Source organism: Epinephelus fuscoguttatus, linkage group LG2 (genome assembly GCF_011397635.1).
Source record: "Epinephelus fuscoguttatus linkage group LG2, E.fuscoguttatus.final_Chr_v1".
Classification (NCBI taxonomy): domain Eukaryota; kingdom Metazoa; phylum Chordata; class Actinopteri; order Perciformes; family Serranidae; genus Epinephelus; species Epinephelus fuscoguttatus.
This window is the reverse complement of record NC_064753.1, coordinates 41,270,455-41,283,321: the sequence shown is the minus strand read 5'-3', so window position 1 is coordinate 41,283,321 and position 12,867 is coordinate 41,270,455. Positions and strand designations below refer to the sequence as shown.

The 12,867-nt window shown below is 40.7% G+C and overlaps 1 protein-coding gene across 2 annotated transcripts in view; it reads right to left on the bottom strand.

The window, feature by feature from the left end:
* LOC125900281 (C-myc promoter-binding protein-like) overlaps positions 1 to 12,867 on the bottom strand; it is a 96,144-nt gene that overhangs the window by 56,005 nt on the left and 27,272 nt on the right. For both annotated transcript variants that reach the window (XM_049595195.1, XM_049595204.1), the window contains exons 3-5: positions 12,165 to 12,411; positions 6,830 to 6,899; positions 2,578 to 2,747 (exon numbers count right to left, since the gene is read on the bottom strand). In XM_049595195.1, coding sequence (XP_049451152.1) covers positions 2,578 to 2,747; positions 6,830 to 6,899; positions 12,165 to 12,411 — 487 coding nt within the window. The remainder of the gene's footprint in view (positions 1 to 2,577; positions 2,748 to 6,829; positions 6,900 to 12,164; positions 12,412 to 12,867) is intronic.

Here is a 12,867-nt window from a genome sequence, read left to right as displayed (position 1 = left end):
CACATAATTCACTAATATGTGTCAACACGAGCCTCATCCCAACTGGCCCATTTTCCAAACCCACAGACCAGCACAGCAGGAAGGGGCTTGAGTTTGGATTTGGAGACTGAGATTGTGTGTGTGTCCGTTTGTGTGTGTATGTGGTGTCTTAAAATGGAATTATGGTTCTCTGGGCTTCACGTAAATGAACGTTCACGGTGGTCGTTAGGACACATTATGTGTGTGCATTTCTTTTATAGGTGTACAGATTGGGAGTATAATGTAATGTTACGAAACTGAGAAAAAATCAGGAAGAGGAAATTAATTTCAGTCCTGTGTACACAAACCACTATATCTCTGTAACAAAGCATGAAAGAATTTGGATTGTTAACCTTAATAGATGGGACAATAACAGTATCAGTGCCTTGAAGAGGAAATGCTTTCTATGCTCTTTTCAAAGGCCAAAAAAATAAAAAATAAAATAAAATTAATAAATTAAAAACTTAGAATTATCAACCAATCAGCCTACTTGATGAGCAGGTCAGTACCACGTGTTGTTGAGATTTGAGAGGTGTGCACGTTGGCCTAGGTTACCCACACTTCTCATGTTCACAAAAACATTTACCTGCATATTTGCAGAAGGATAGCTTCAGCTTTAGAGGCTGTACAGTCCACAGAAAGGGATCAAGTCCCAGTCGGATCTAAGCCGCCTCAATCAATCAAACATGGTGGACAATGGGTTTTGACTGATGGGTCATCTGATGGGTCCTGATATTTCTTCAGGTTGCTTCATACATGTTAATTTACACTGGATTGAGTTTCAGGGGCAGATTTTCAGAAGATGTTATGTTGAGGCCCAGACACACTAAACCAACATCAAAGTACTAGTGGCAATGAAGGTCGACTGTTGTGTCGCCCCATGTCGCCTGTGTCTCGGCCAAAAAGTTGCACTTGAACACACTGCAAAGACTTTAGCCAACAGACAACCAGTGCACCTGTGAAGGAAATAACTCTCCATAGCAGCAGACGGCGGTAGAAACCGGAACACCAACAGGACGGATTCAAAACGCTAGTTGGCCAGTAACCAATGTTAAAAGAACAAAAGATATTTATCGTATGCCAGCAAACAACTTATACTTACTTGATATAGCAAGCTCGTTTTGATCACACTCCCGCTTGACTTTAGCTGTTTGTTTAAATTCCTCACTTCTGTTTCTCTTCTTTAGCACTGAGCTGAAAATCCTATCAGAGTGATTTCACTCACAGATGTGCACCACAGGGTTTAACATCAATTCAACATGATGAAATGGTCGGAAAAAAAGACAAAGGCCAACTAGGACCAATGGTGTGGGACACACTGCAAGAACTAGGGCAACAGACACCCACCGATTGTCGAACATTGACCAATGGCCAACCCTCAGCTTGGTGTGTCAGGGCCTTTAGTGATATCAGGAGTCCAAAATTACCTGCAGAGTAATCTCTTTTATGTCTAGTGTGTGCAAAACCAATGTACAATATATCCAACAACTGTTCACGATTTAAAGAGTCTCAAAATGTTTTTAGTTGATTTTAGATTAACAATGTATCATCCTCATTCATGATGAAGACTTTTGCTTTTAGTGTAGACCATCATTACATCATTAAGATCATAATTTTTTGTTGTGGTGATTAACGACCTTATGAATCACATTAAAGACACAGCTGCAAAGTGACCCAGCAACATAACAAAACTGGCCTTACAGTTAATCCAGGCTTTATGTCTACAGTGACACTAGTGTGCATGTGAATTTTATGTTGTTCGTTTGTCCTTAAGTACATAGGAGTTGTCTGGTGAAAACCTCACAGCTCAATTTTAACTATTCCAGACCAAAAGAACAGCTTGGCATTCATGTTCATAAATTAACTAACGTAGTGTTTAAGCTGTTACTACATAATTCAGTCCGATTTTTGTGTTTTGTCATTTTTTTTCAGCCAACAGTCTTGTCCTAAAAAAAGAAACACTAAATGTGTAGTTACAGTGTTTTCACCTGACAAAGGCAACATGCATGCCTGACCCACTTTCCCTTCTGGTATGCAGAGCATTGTGGTTTTCCCATGGCCCAGTGTAGTGCGTTAGTCTGCGGTCACGTCAGCTGTGTAGATGGCAGTTACAGTCTGTTGATGAGGTCTAACAGTCACTGGCATCCTCTCATACCTGATGCTGCCACTGGGATGTTTGTTAAAGATGTATTTCACTGCTGGAAAGATGGTCTTTTCATAAAACTAGGCTGTCTATGCAGTAGAAAGACACAATTCATTTGAAATTGGTGCAAAAAGAAAAGGGCTGTGGCAGTCACTTTTGCTCAGGAGGTAGAAAACCTACAACTGCCAGAATGCACTGCGCCGCACCAGACCAATAAATGCAAATGCATCGTCTGGCCGATTTGAGCAGGGAGATGAGCAGGGAGGCACTGGCAAGATGGAGGGAAGTTTAACACCTACTACCCACATTGTTATGATACAAAGCTGGATGAAATTTGCAAAATTTCTCTTTAATTGTCTGGATGAGTGAGAAAGAAAGGAATTAGAAGTGTGGATCTATCCATTTATCAATCTTACCTTTTCTCCGGAGGCTCCGGTGAGGACAAAGGTGGAAAAAACAGGGAGGGAGTATTTGGTGTTAGCTGGCCAGCACTCGATTGTGGCCCCCATGGGAAGGCAGAAGAGAGGGACAGACTCTGGCAGAGGGAATGACTCATAGTCCTCCTCTGGATATCTGCTGAACAAACCTGGAACAGGAAGGAAAACAAAACAGAACAAACAAACAAACTGAGGACTCCATTTATAGAGCTGCAAAGTGCAGGCTTCCCCCTGTGATTACCAATTAACAGCTGACACACAATCGCCTTTCCACAGAGTTTAAAACAAAACAAGTTCAGTTTATTAAAATCATGATGATTAGTGTACCATTCATTAGTATGCCAGTGGTTCACTTATAAGGCCTGGCTTTGTAACAAGCAATTAGTGCTTGGTAATCAGGCCTTTGGGTCATTAGTCACTGTCAGTGGACACAAAAGAGAAACAATGACATAGTGATTTTCATTTTGTGCACTTTCTTAAAGGGATAGTGCAGAGTTTTTTGTTTTTGTTTTTTAAGTGGGGTTGTGTGAGGTACTTATCCATAGCCAGTGTATTATCTGCAGTAGATGGCAGTCTACAAGTTTCTAGTTTGAAGAAGCAGGCAGGAGTACTGCCAAGTCAGCAGCAAAATTTATTTTAGCCATCCACAAAAATGTATATCAGTTTAAGTGTACGCTATATTTATAATATTTTCACTGCTTTACTTGCTGTCAGACAGCCTTTTCTGATGGGGAACTGAAGCCGTTATCTAGCCACCAGAATCCTTTAACAAAAAAACATAATTTTAACTCACAGAAGACAGATGTTGCTGGTCTATCGCTGCCTTGATTTGTTCATGTTTTAGTGTAAATTTGGTGTTTGATAAGTTTAATTTGGATTCACCAAACAACAGCTTATAAGTTTTATCGAATTTGGACTCGCCAGTAGCTTCAAAGGTCAGCACTGTCAAGATGTACTGCTATTGGTCAAAGCTGCTAGGGCTGGACAATATGGAGAAAATCATATGTCACAACGCTTTTTACCAAATACCTCAATATTGATATTGTGACGATATTTTATGGGTGACTATTGGTGCTTTCACAAAATATTTAAACCATAAGATCTTTAATAAATAATCACCAGTTACACCAGTTACAGTTTAGTAAGTTCATAAAATTACATCACTTTACTATAACCATTAAAACTAGGAAAAGACAAAACTCACAATATTACAATATCCAAAGTCTAAGACAATATCTAGTCTCACATCACAGTATTAATGTAAATAATAGCATCACGTATGAGCCTTCACACACTCACACTCACAGACTAATTTCACCTCCGTGATCTTTAAATATATTTGGGGTGCTTTCACACCTGTCCTGTTTGGTTTGGTTCAATCAAACTCAAATTTGTTTGCCCCCTAAGTGCGGTTCGTTTGGGCAGGTCTTCAACGTTTTGTTTACTTCCTGGATTTTTCCCACATGGAAATTCTGACCAATCACGAGCAGCTTTCTCGCACAATGCATTTTATCTGGTCCGCTTATAAATGCTGCCATGAGGACATGAACCAACTCTAGGCAATTGTACAACTTTATAACAAAATTAGTCCCTGATCTGGACCAAAGTAAGCAATCTCTAGAGTTCCTAGAACTCTAGGTTTTGTGCACCCGAGTGTGATTGCTGTGTTCATGCTCCATCCAATATTCACACTCCTTTTAAAGGGAAATTTCGGTTTATTTCAACCTGTCTCCTATCGTCCTAAATTTGTTTCAAGTGACTAGTGACATAAAAATAATAGTTAGCATGTTAGCCGTTAGCCTAGATACAGCCAGGGCGCATAGTAGCGTCAGACCTGTTAAAACGTAAGTGAACGGGCAACCTTCAAGTGCAAAGTTAGTCCACTAAACAAGCTTTTTTTCCACAAAGACCGCCTCATATCGTTAGGATAAATGTCAGAGAACATATAGAAAACGACATGTAAACGTGTTGTCTTACCTTATCGGTGTGCTGCCATGTTTGTTTACCATTTAGCTCTGCTTTCCAAAGCGCGGCCAAGATATCGCAAGAACAAGCTCACAAGATCTCATACCGTGCCTGAAATCTCGCGAGAACAAGCAGCAACAGCTGGAAGGCAGAACCAGACAGTAGCCTGAAAAGTTCATTCATTTATTTTATGAAAGATTTATATAATAATGGCTGACTTTTTGCCAGACTTCGACTTTGTGGAGGAGGAATTTGATTTTGCAGAGTTTGATGGCCGCCCTTATTTATTTGAGCCAGAATACACTGACGAAGAGCTTTGTGAAATTGAAGAACGGAGGAGGAGAGAGGCACAACAGGTAGAGGACGAGAGAGGAGGAATGGCTGCTGCAAGGCTGCGTAGCTCTGGAGATACCTGTGAATGCTGTGCCCCAGTGCCCACAGAAGAGGAATGCCTCTGTTGCAAGGAATGGAACCGGTTGCAGCCTTATTTTCAAGGTCTGGATGTGACCGAGGATGAGACACCTCCACCTGGAGTAGTATCCAGCTGGGCTTTATCTAAAGCTGGCGAGATATATTTCGGCCGCGCTTTGGAAAGCAGAGCTAGATGGTAAACAAACATGGCAGCACACCGGTAAGGTAAGACAATACGTTTAGGTGACGTTTTCTATATGTTCTCTGACATTTATCCTAACGACATGAGGCGGTCTTTGTGGAAAAAAGCTTGTTTAGTGGACTAACTTGGCACTTGAAGATTGCCCATTGACTTACATTTTAACAGGTCTGACGCTACTATGCGCCCCGGCTGTATCTAGGCTAACGGCTAACATGCTAACTATTATTTTTATGTCACTAGTCACTTGAAACAAATTTAGGACGATAGGAGATGGGTTGAAATAAACTGAAATTTCCCTTTAACTCTGGTTTGATCTCCACCAGCTCCTGACAAAAACATCAGCAGCTTGTTGCTTACTTTATCTGTCTATCGTATAGTTGTTTGGCAGGTAGCATACAGTTTATCAGCTGAAATAAGCTGCCTGATGCTGCTAGAAATGGAGATAATAGGAGAAAACTGTAAATGTGCTATGAAAACAAAACAATGAACTAAAAAAAAGGTTAATAAGCTCCACTGAGCTGCAGAGTTGTGATAAATCTCATGGACTGTAATGTATGCAGTGGGTTTTACAATGTGTTCATATGAAAAGATAGTGGTTAATGCAACTTTAAGAATTAATATAGCATAATTTCAGGAAGTTCATGCCAGTTCTTACCCCTAAAAACTAGGCTGAGGAATGTCTTGTATATTCACTGCTAGATGTGCACATTCACAATATTTTCTTCCAAAATTAAAACCATATATCCACCAACAAAACAAACTTAGCTTCCCCATTTCTGGATCAAACTATCGCATTAGTCTATAAATAAAGTCAGATGTTGCAAAACACGCTTCCAAAACACAAAGCTTGATGTGTGCTGGATTTTTCCAGGCCTGAAATGTTGAAAATAAACTTGATTTCTGTGAGCTGAGTCATCCAAAGCGCGAGTGAAAAACAGATAGGATCTCTCCATTCACAGTCTGCTGCATATTTCGAGATATGTACAACAAAACATCAGCCAGCCAATCTGAGGCTGAGCCAAACACAGCCACACTGAGCCAACAGTGTTATCAGAAAATGACAATCTTCTGTCAGCTGTTTTTGGCACGGTAAAGTTAGATGGATTTAATGTGAAATAAGCCTCATATTACGATTAAATACATGGTAACAATTTAACCCCTTTAAAAGGGGAAAAACATTGGCGTGCAGAGGCTTATTCCCTCACTCAAACTCTGAGGCATCAACATGCTTCAACAAGCCTGAACTTGCAAGCACAGCTGAAGCAGAATGTCCTTATGCAGCCAGTTTGCTCTGCAGCAGACCCTCGTCTCCAGAGACATTTCTACAACAACACGCAGCTGCAGCACATAGAGACAGGCAATAAATTCAAGAAATAAATATTTATCACTTTAAAATCAACTCATTTTAGTACAACTCATCCAAAGACTTATTCAAACAACAGGGCACTTTCCAAATAAATTTAACATTACTGTCATTCTCTGCATATTTTGTTTTTCACACAGGAAACCAGCGATTACAGAAAGAACTGAGAAGGGAGAGAAGGTATTTACACACAGCATGGTTATCTGATATCTGGTAACATTGGGAACAGGAGGCACACATCAGTATTTGGATCTCCGTGCACTGGTAATTACGGGATTAGGAGGTCTCACCTGCTTTGTAGGCTATTGTGTTGGTTTTGGCCACAGACTTCTTGTAACACAGGTAGACAGAGGAGCCCCACTGAAAACAAGAGCACAGTGGGAAAAGTTCGCATGTTGGCTGTTATAAATTATACATGCCACAACTGGGGTCAATCAGGAACAAAATGCATTATCAAATTACATCAAATTTGGAGCTGTCCCAAAATATTAAAAGTACAGAAGAGAAAGGAATGAGCCTGATTAGGATATCCATCAATGCATATAAGGGTAATATTACCAGAGAGCTGATTTCCAGGATTTATTCATCTTTACAGTTGGAAAAGGGTCCATCCACACTGCATGTTAAATCATTGTGGGAGAAAGAAGCTAACATAAAGTTAACCAAAGATAATTGGTTGAACATATGTAAGACACAAACTACCAAGTCAAGCTCAGGTCTGTAGAGGGAATTCATCTGGAAAAACACTATAAGGTTCTTTATAACTCCCAAAATTAAAAATCACAAAGCAACAAACCTGAACACGGTCAGTGTTGGAGAATGTATGGTAACAGATCAATAATGAGTTTAGAGCTGGGCAGATATTTATTACGAATACTACTAGCTACTAGGTTGTAAAAAAGCAATAATCAGAAAATGGTTGAGTAAAGAGTCTCCAACAACCTCTGAATGGACAGAAATAGTTAAGGACATTTATGTTATGGAACAAGTGACTTTTTCTCTGAGACATGCCACTAAAAAATGTGAACAACATTGTAAAAATGGAAATCTTATTTGACTTTGAAGTGATCTTTTATTTGTCAGTTTTGTTTTGTCCCCCTTGGTGTTGGGACATGCGGGATGGATGGTGGCTCATGGATGACTGGAAGATTTCTCCCTCCCTGGAGGTGCCTAGGGGTCAAAGTTGGGGATCATGGGGACCTTTGTTGATCCGTTGTCAGAGGCATTGCAGTGTAACCTTGCTTCTTCTTATTTTCTGTTTTGCTCAATGTTGGGCATTTTGCCTTTGCTTATGATGTCCCTGTCTGTTGTTGTTGGTTTTGTCTGTTTTTGGTTTTTGTCTGCTTTTTTCTTTTTGTTAAAACTAATAAAAATTAAGGATAAAAAAAAATTAAAAATGTAGCTGTTCCATTACTCCCTTTCAAATTGAAATGAGAACAATCTGATAAAATTATGCACCACAAAGCAATTATGCAATTATAGATGAGTCAGCTCAATGGTTTTAAAGGACCATTCAAGTGTATGTTTCAGCCCTTATGACTTAACGCCAACTGGATATCGTGTTTTTGCTGAACTCCACCTTACTGCAGTAATGTGGTCAGGGAAGCAACTAATCTCCAAACAGATATCTGCATATGGATGCAGAATCTGTGGGCAACAATAGAAGATTTTGGTGTCCGAAGCATTCTAGTTTCCAATTGAAGTTCGAGTAGTATTGGCCAATCATGTTGTGCAGGCTTTGGGTAAAGAGTCCATAAGGAGAAGAGCAAAAGAGGCGGAACACATTGGCCAAAATGCAATCTTGGATCCCATCAGCTAATATCTCATGATTAAGCTTTTTATTAGCATTTTTCTAATTGATCTGCATTCATATACAGTTATTTGTTCATACAGATTAGCCGAAATGTTACCTGGACCTAAATAAAGTTGCTAAAAACTGTAATCTGTGCATGGAAAAACACACAATGGCCATTGCCCCCAGAGCTTATATCAGAGTCAGCTGATTGGGGAGCGACGAACTTGGAAGTTTTGACCACAAAAACTCAGTAGAACAGTGATTTGCAGTGCAGTGTTAAGTTGCTGTTTTTAACTACAAATTATGAATCTTTAACATTTCTGGCAATTTTCCAAAGCAGGCTTTAAAACAGATTTTTTTTTCCCCTTCCACAAAACCATTAGAGGCTCGACAACTGCTGCTGATACAGTGGGTAGTTCATTTCAGTTAACTTATTTCTGTCACACAGATGTTATGTTACAAGCAGGGCTTGTTTTAAAAACCCTCCTGTTTCTGATGCATTCAAGCATGTGACAACATTTGAGACTCGAGAATCAGCTGCTGAATATAAAAGCCTTTTAAATATAACAAAAAAACCATTCATTTCACAAAGTGTATGTTTGCTCATTGTTTGTAATCTGGGATATGATCTCGATTACATATTGTTGAATGCAATGCATTAGCAGCAGACTGTGAAATCTTGATTGTTGAAGTGTCTTCCACATCATTGGGGAGAAATGGCCTCTGAATGCTAATGCATTACTGTAGGGCAAAAATGACTTTTTTTGTATTCTAAGGGATCATTTTACATTTATTAGATGGAGACAACAGAGAGCTGGCAGCAACAAGGAAATGACATGCAACAAAGGTCCCAGGATGCATTTGAACAACTCAATAGCCAGAGTCTCAAACCTTACTGCCACCAGGATTTTGAAGACAAAACACTGTGCATGCAATCTGAGTACACAGTTCCAACATATATTGTCTGAACCCCAAAATTGCTCCTGATTTCCAGGCCAGTGCGTTGCATGGCTGCTCTGCCACCATCTGTGGTGATTGAATGGCTAATTGTAAAGCCCTTTGTCCACTAAGGCAGAAAATTACAATACTGTATAAGTGCAGTCTATTACCATCCATCATTTGGCCTCGGTTTAAATGTCCCCATCAAGCTACTCAGTGTAATAATCAATAAACAGGAAAATACTATTATTACCCCTCCAACAGCTGAGACACATCCCAGCCAACAGTCCAGCTACACTCATGTGCATCTAGTAACCAAAACTTCAGCATGTAGAGAGAAGTGATGAAACATCTGATGAATATATCTGGTTTGTGATAATTAGTCACTGCCATAAACCTTCAACAACCACAGGCAGGACATGAAGTCCGCACCCAGAGCTGTGCTGGAATATTAAAATTATCCTCACAGCCCCTGCATTAGTCAGATTGAAAAATTAGTGAAGCTAATTCCTATTTTTATTGCGGGAAGCTCGACTTCTGCTGCATGCACCACAAGTCTCTGTAGATTTATATACTGACTCTAAACGCTTCCTGACACACTTACTCTCAGCGTGCAGAGGGTTTAAGACACATGTGCAGCCACACACACACACGCAGCCTCTCAAGGGGGGTCGCCTGTTCTATGAAATGCCAAATGTAGACCGAGCTGACACAGCAAGGACTTTTTACAGTATCCTAGTGTGCGTGTGTTTATGGCATGAAGAGAATATGACAGGGCAGTGGATAGAGACAGATACTTTTCTGCAGCACAAATACCGGGTGAGGATTAACCAAAACACGAGAGCAGAGGCTGTTAAACTCTGGGGACGTTCCTCCTCGAAAAGAACCAGGCCTGGGGCAATATAAGGACAGTTTAAGACAATTTTCCATAATTGGATGCACTAGCCAGGTTGAGTGACTCACCTAGGCGCTGAAATCTCTCTCCTAACTTCTTAAAAACCACAATTAACTGGAAAAAGAAGCAACAGGTAAGATGCAGTCCATTTCTCTTTTCTTTGTCCTTCACAAATACATCATAACATTTAAGCACAAAAGACAGAGAAGTTAAACTTAGCTCCAACAAAACTCCATCATCTCAAATTCTAATTAAGACAGTATGGCAGCTAAATCTTCCAGTGTATCTCAGGCTTACTCACAGTCACTCTAACAAGACTCAGTGTCATCTCGTACTGCTGACTGTATTTCCGAAGCTCACACCACCAATTTAAGTCTCTCCTTTAAAACATCTGGAGAAGGATTTGAGAAAAGTGAGTTGTCGGAGTGGAGTTGAGGATTCAAGACTTCTGTCTGAAAGATATTGTGACATTTTAAAATTCAGACAGGACTGACGAGATGAGCAACGACGTCTAATGGATTCAAAATGTCACCAAGTAATGTGTTCATGCCTTGTTATGATAAACACATTCCAAGAGTTATTCTCTAATAAGGAATTGGACATTTCTGGGGTGCCCACTTACCCTCAGCCTGCATCCTTTTACCCAAGTAACAGATTTCCTTCATTTTCAAGCATTCCCTTTAACAACTACATCAGTTGTTTAAAAGGGATTTCATGCATCCATCCTGTTGCTCTGGTTGTAGAAATTAGATTTATTTGCCTGTATGACTGTTAAATGCTTCTGCAAAATGGTGGCTCTGAAAAGAAGCCCTTGCTTTTTGAGTCTGAGGGACTGTTTCTGTCCACCAGTGTCTCTCTCACCATCATTGTGGATACCCGACATGAGCTTCACAGGAAATGACAGGTCGGGCCAGGTTCACATAAACAGTTACAAATGATGTTCAGGTTCGGGTCAGTTTTGGCCTATGACAGACCTGCTGTCTGTGTTGGGCTGCTTCTTGTTCAATGCTGGGGTTTGTCATTTATGTGTCAACATATCAGTGCTCGACACAACACGCTATTTCAGGTGGTAAATATTCATGTAATTTAATATTAGCTAGCTGAAGATGGAGGATGCCAAATAAAATATGTCATCGTCTAATGCTACCTGAAGCTCGGTGTACTTGCTCAGGTCATTCTGGCCTTTCTAGCAAGCAGCAGCAGCTGTGAACATAACTTAAGCGTTGCTGGAGGGCCGATAGATAATCCATGATGGATGCAGGGTTTCCCACACATTCATTTATTTGAGGGGGCTCGCCGTGATTAAAACAACTGCTTCCATGCTTTGATTTTTTGCTTTTGGAGCTGGACCATTCATTAGGTGTGCTGTTGGAGTATATCTCCCTTTCGGTTATTGACTGCACCACATTCTCGGAGCGCAGAGCAAACTCTGGGACAGACAGAGCAGCAGAACGCCAAGCACAGTGAAAGTGAAACTTAATCATTCATTGCACTGGTTCAAGACATTCTACAATTCCCCTCGACACACACAGATTATTATACTGTGGTAAACACTGGGATGTTATCCTCTTCATGATAACTCCAAATAAACTACGATGATTGAATCATGTTAACAGCTCACTTAACAGTGACGACAGTTCAAGAAGAGTTTGTGGAGATGAGATTCGACATGTGCCAATAGAAAGACTCAAAATGTATTAATTTTAAGTGCTGTTGACAAGACATAATGTGTGTGATGTGTGTTAAAGCAATCTACTTATAGTCTATAGATAATAAAACCTTTTGACAATCATTTACAAGGTGCAACAAGCTGTTACATTGGTAACAATGCCAGCATGACAAGGACAAAGTCAGTGCTTCAGTAATGTCACGGTAACAGCGTCAGGCTTGGGTCGCGTTTAGAAAAAACCCCAGCGTGTGTTGGGTTCAGGTTAGGTTTAGTTACTACTGTCTGGGTTCAGACAGAAGCATGCAGCTTGAGTCGCACTCTACTCACCATGCTGCTGTTGAGATTCTTCTCCACCTTGCAGAAGGTGTGCGGAGGCGTTTCTCCCTTGCTTGGAATAATGATGCAGATGTCGGTGACAGCCAGGGCGGAGTGCGGCTGGCTCTCAGGCGCCCGTCGGTAGGTGACATAGATGCGCTGGGAGGAGTTGCCACTGATGTTGGCTGGGCGACCGAAGGGTGTGGTCTGGATGAGGTGGCAGCCCTGCTTCAGCCTCTCCTTCCACTCGTACAGCACACTGAGGGAGGAGGCACCACACGGCAGTCAGCCAAAGTAAACTCCACATCAGCATGTAGTTATTAGCTTGATTACCGTAGAATTAATCAACACAATATGCAGTCATGATCTCATTGGGCCAATTAGGCGGAGCTCCTCGTTTAAGTCTAACACTGGGCATTCATCCCAGTTTTCAGTGGCTGATAGAATGAAGTTGATTAAGCTTAATGTCTGCTTTGCACCTCATAAACTGCTAAGCAGAATTGATGCAATTCATGAAAAACCAGTGAGAGATCTACGAGTTTTAGCACATAAACTGTCAGGCAGAGTGCACAGATGTCTCCTTAACTTCAAGCTCAGGGCCACTTTTAAACCCAATAACTTTGGCCACGCTCACAGGAGTCTACACTTGCAATAATAACATGTGAGCTAAAAGCATAGTGCCATCAAGCGTTTGACACACGAGTGAACACTGAGG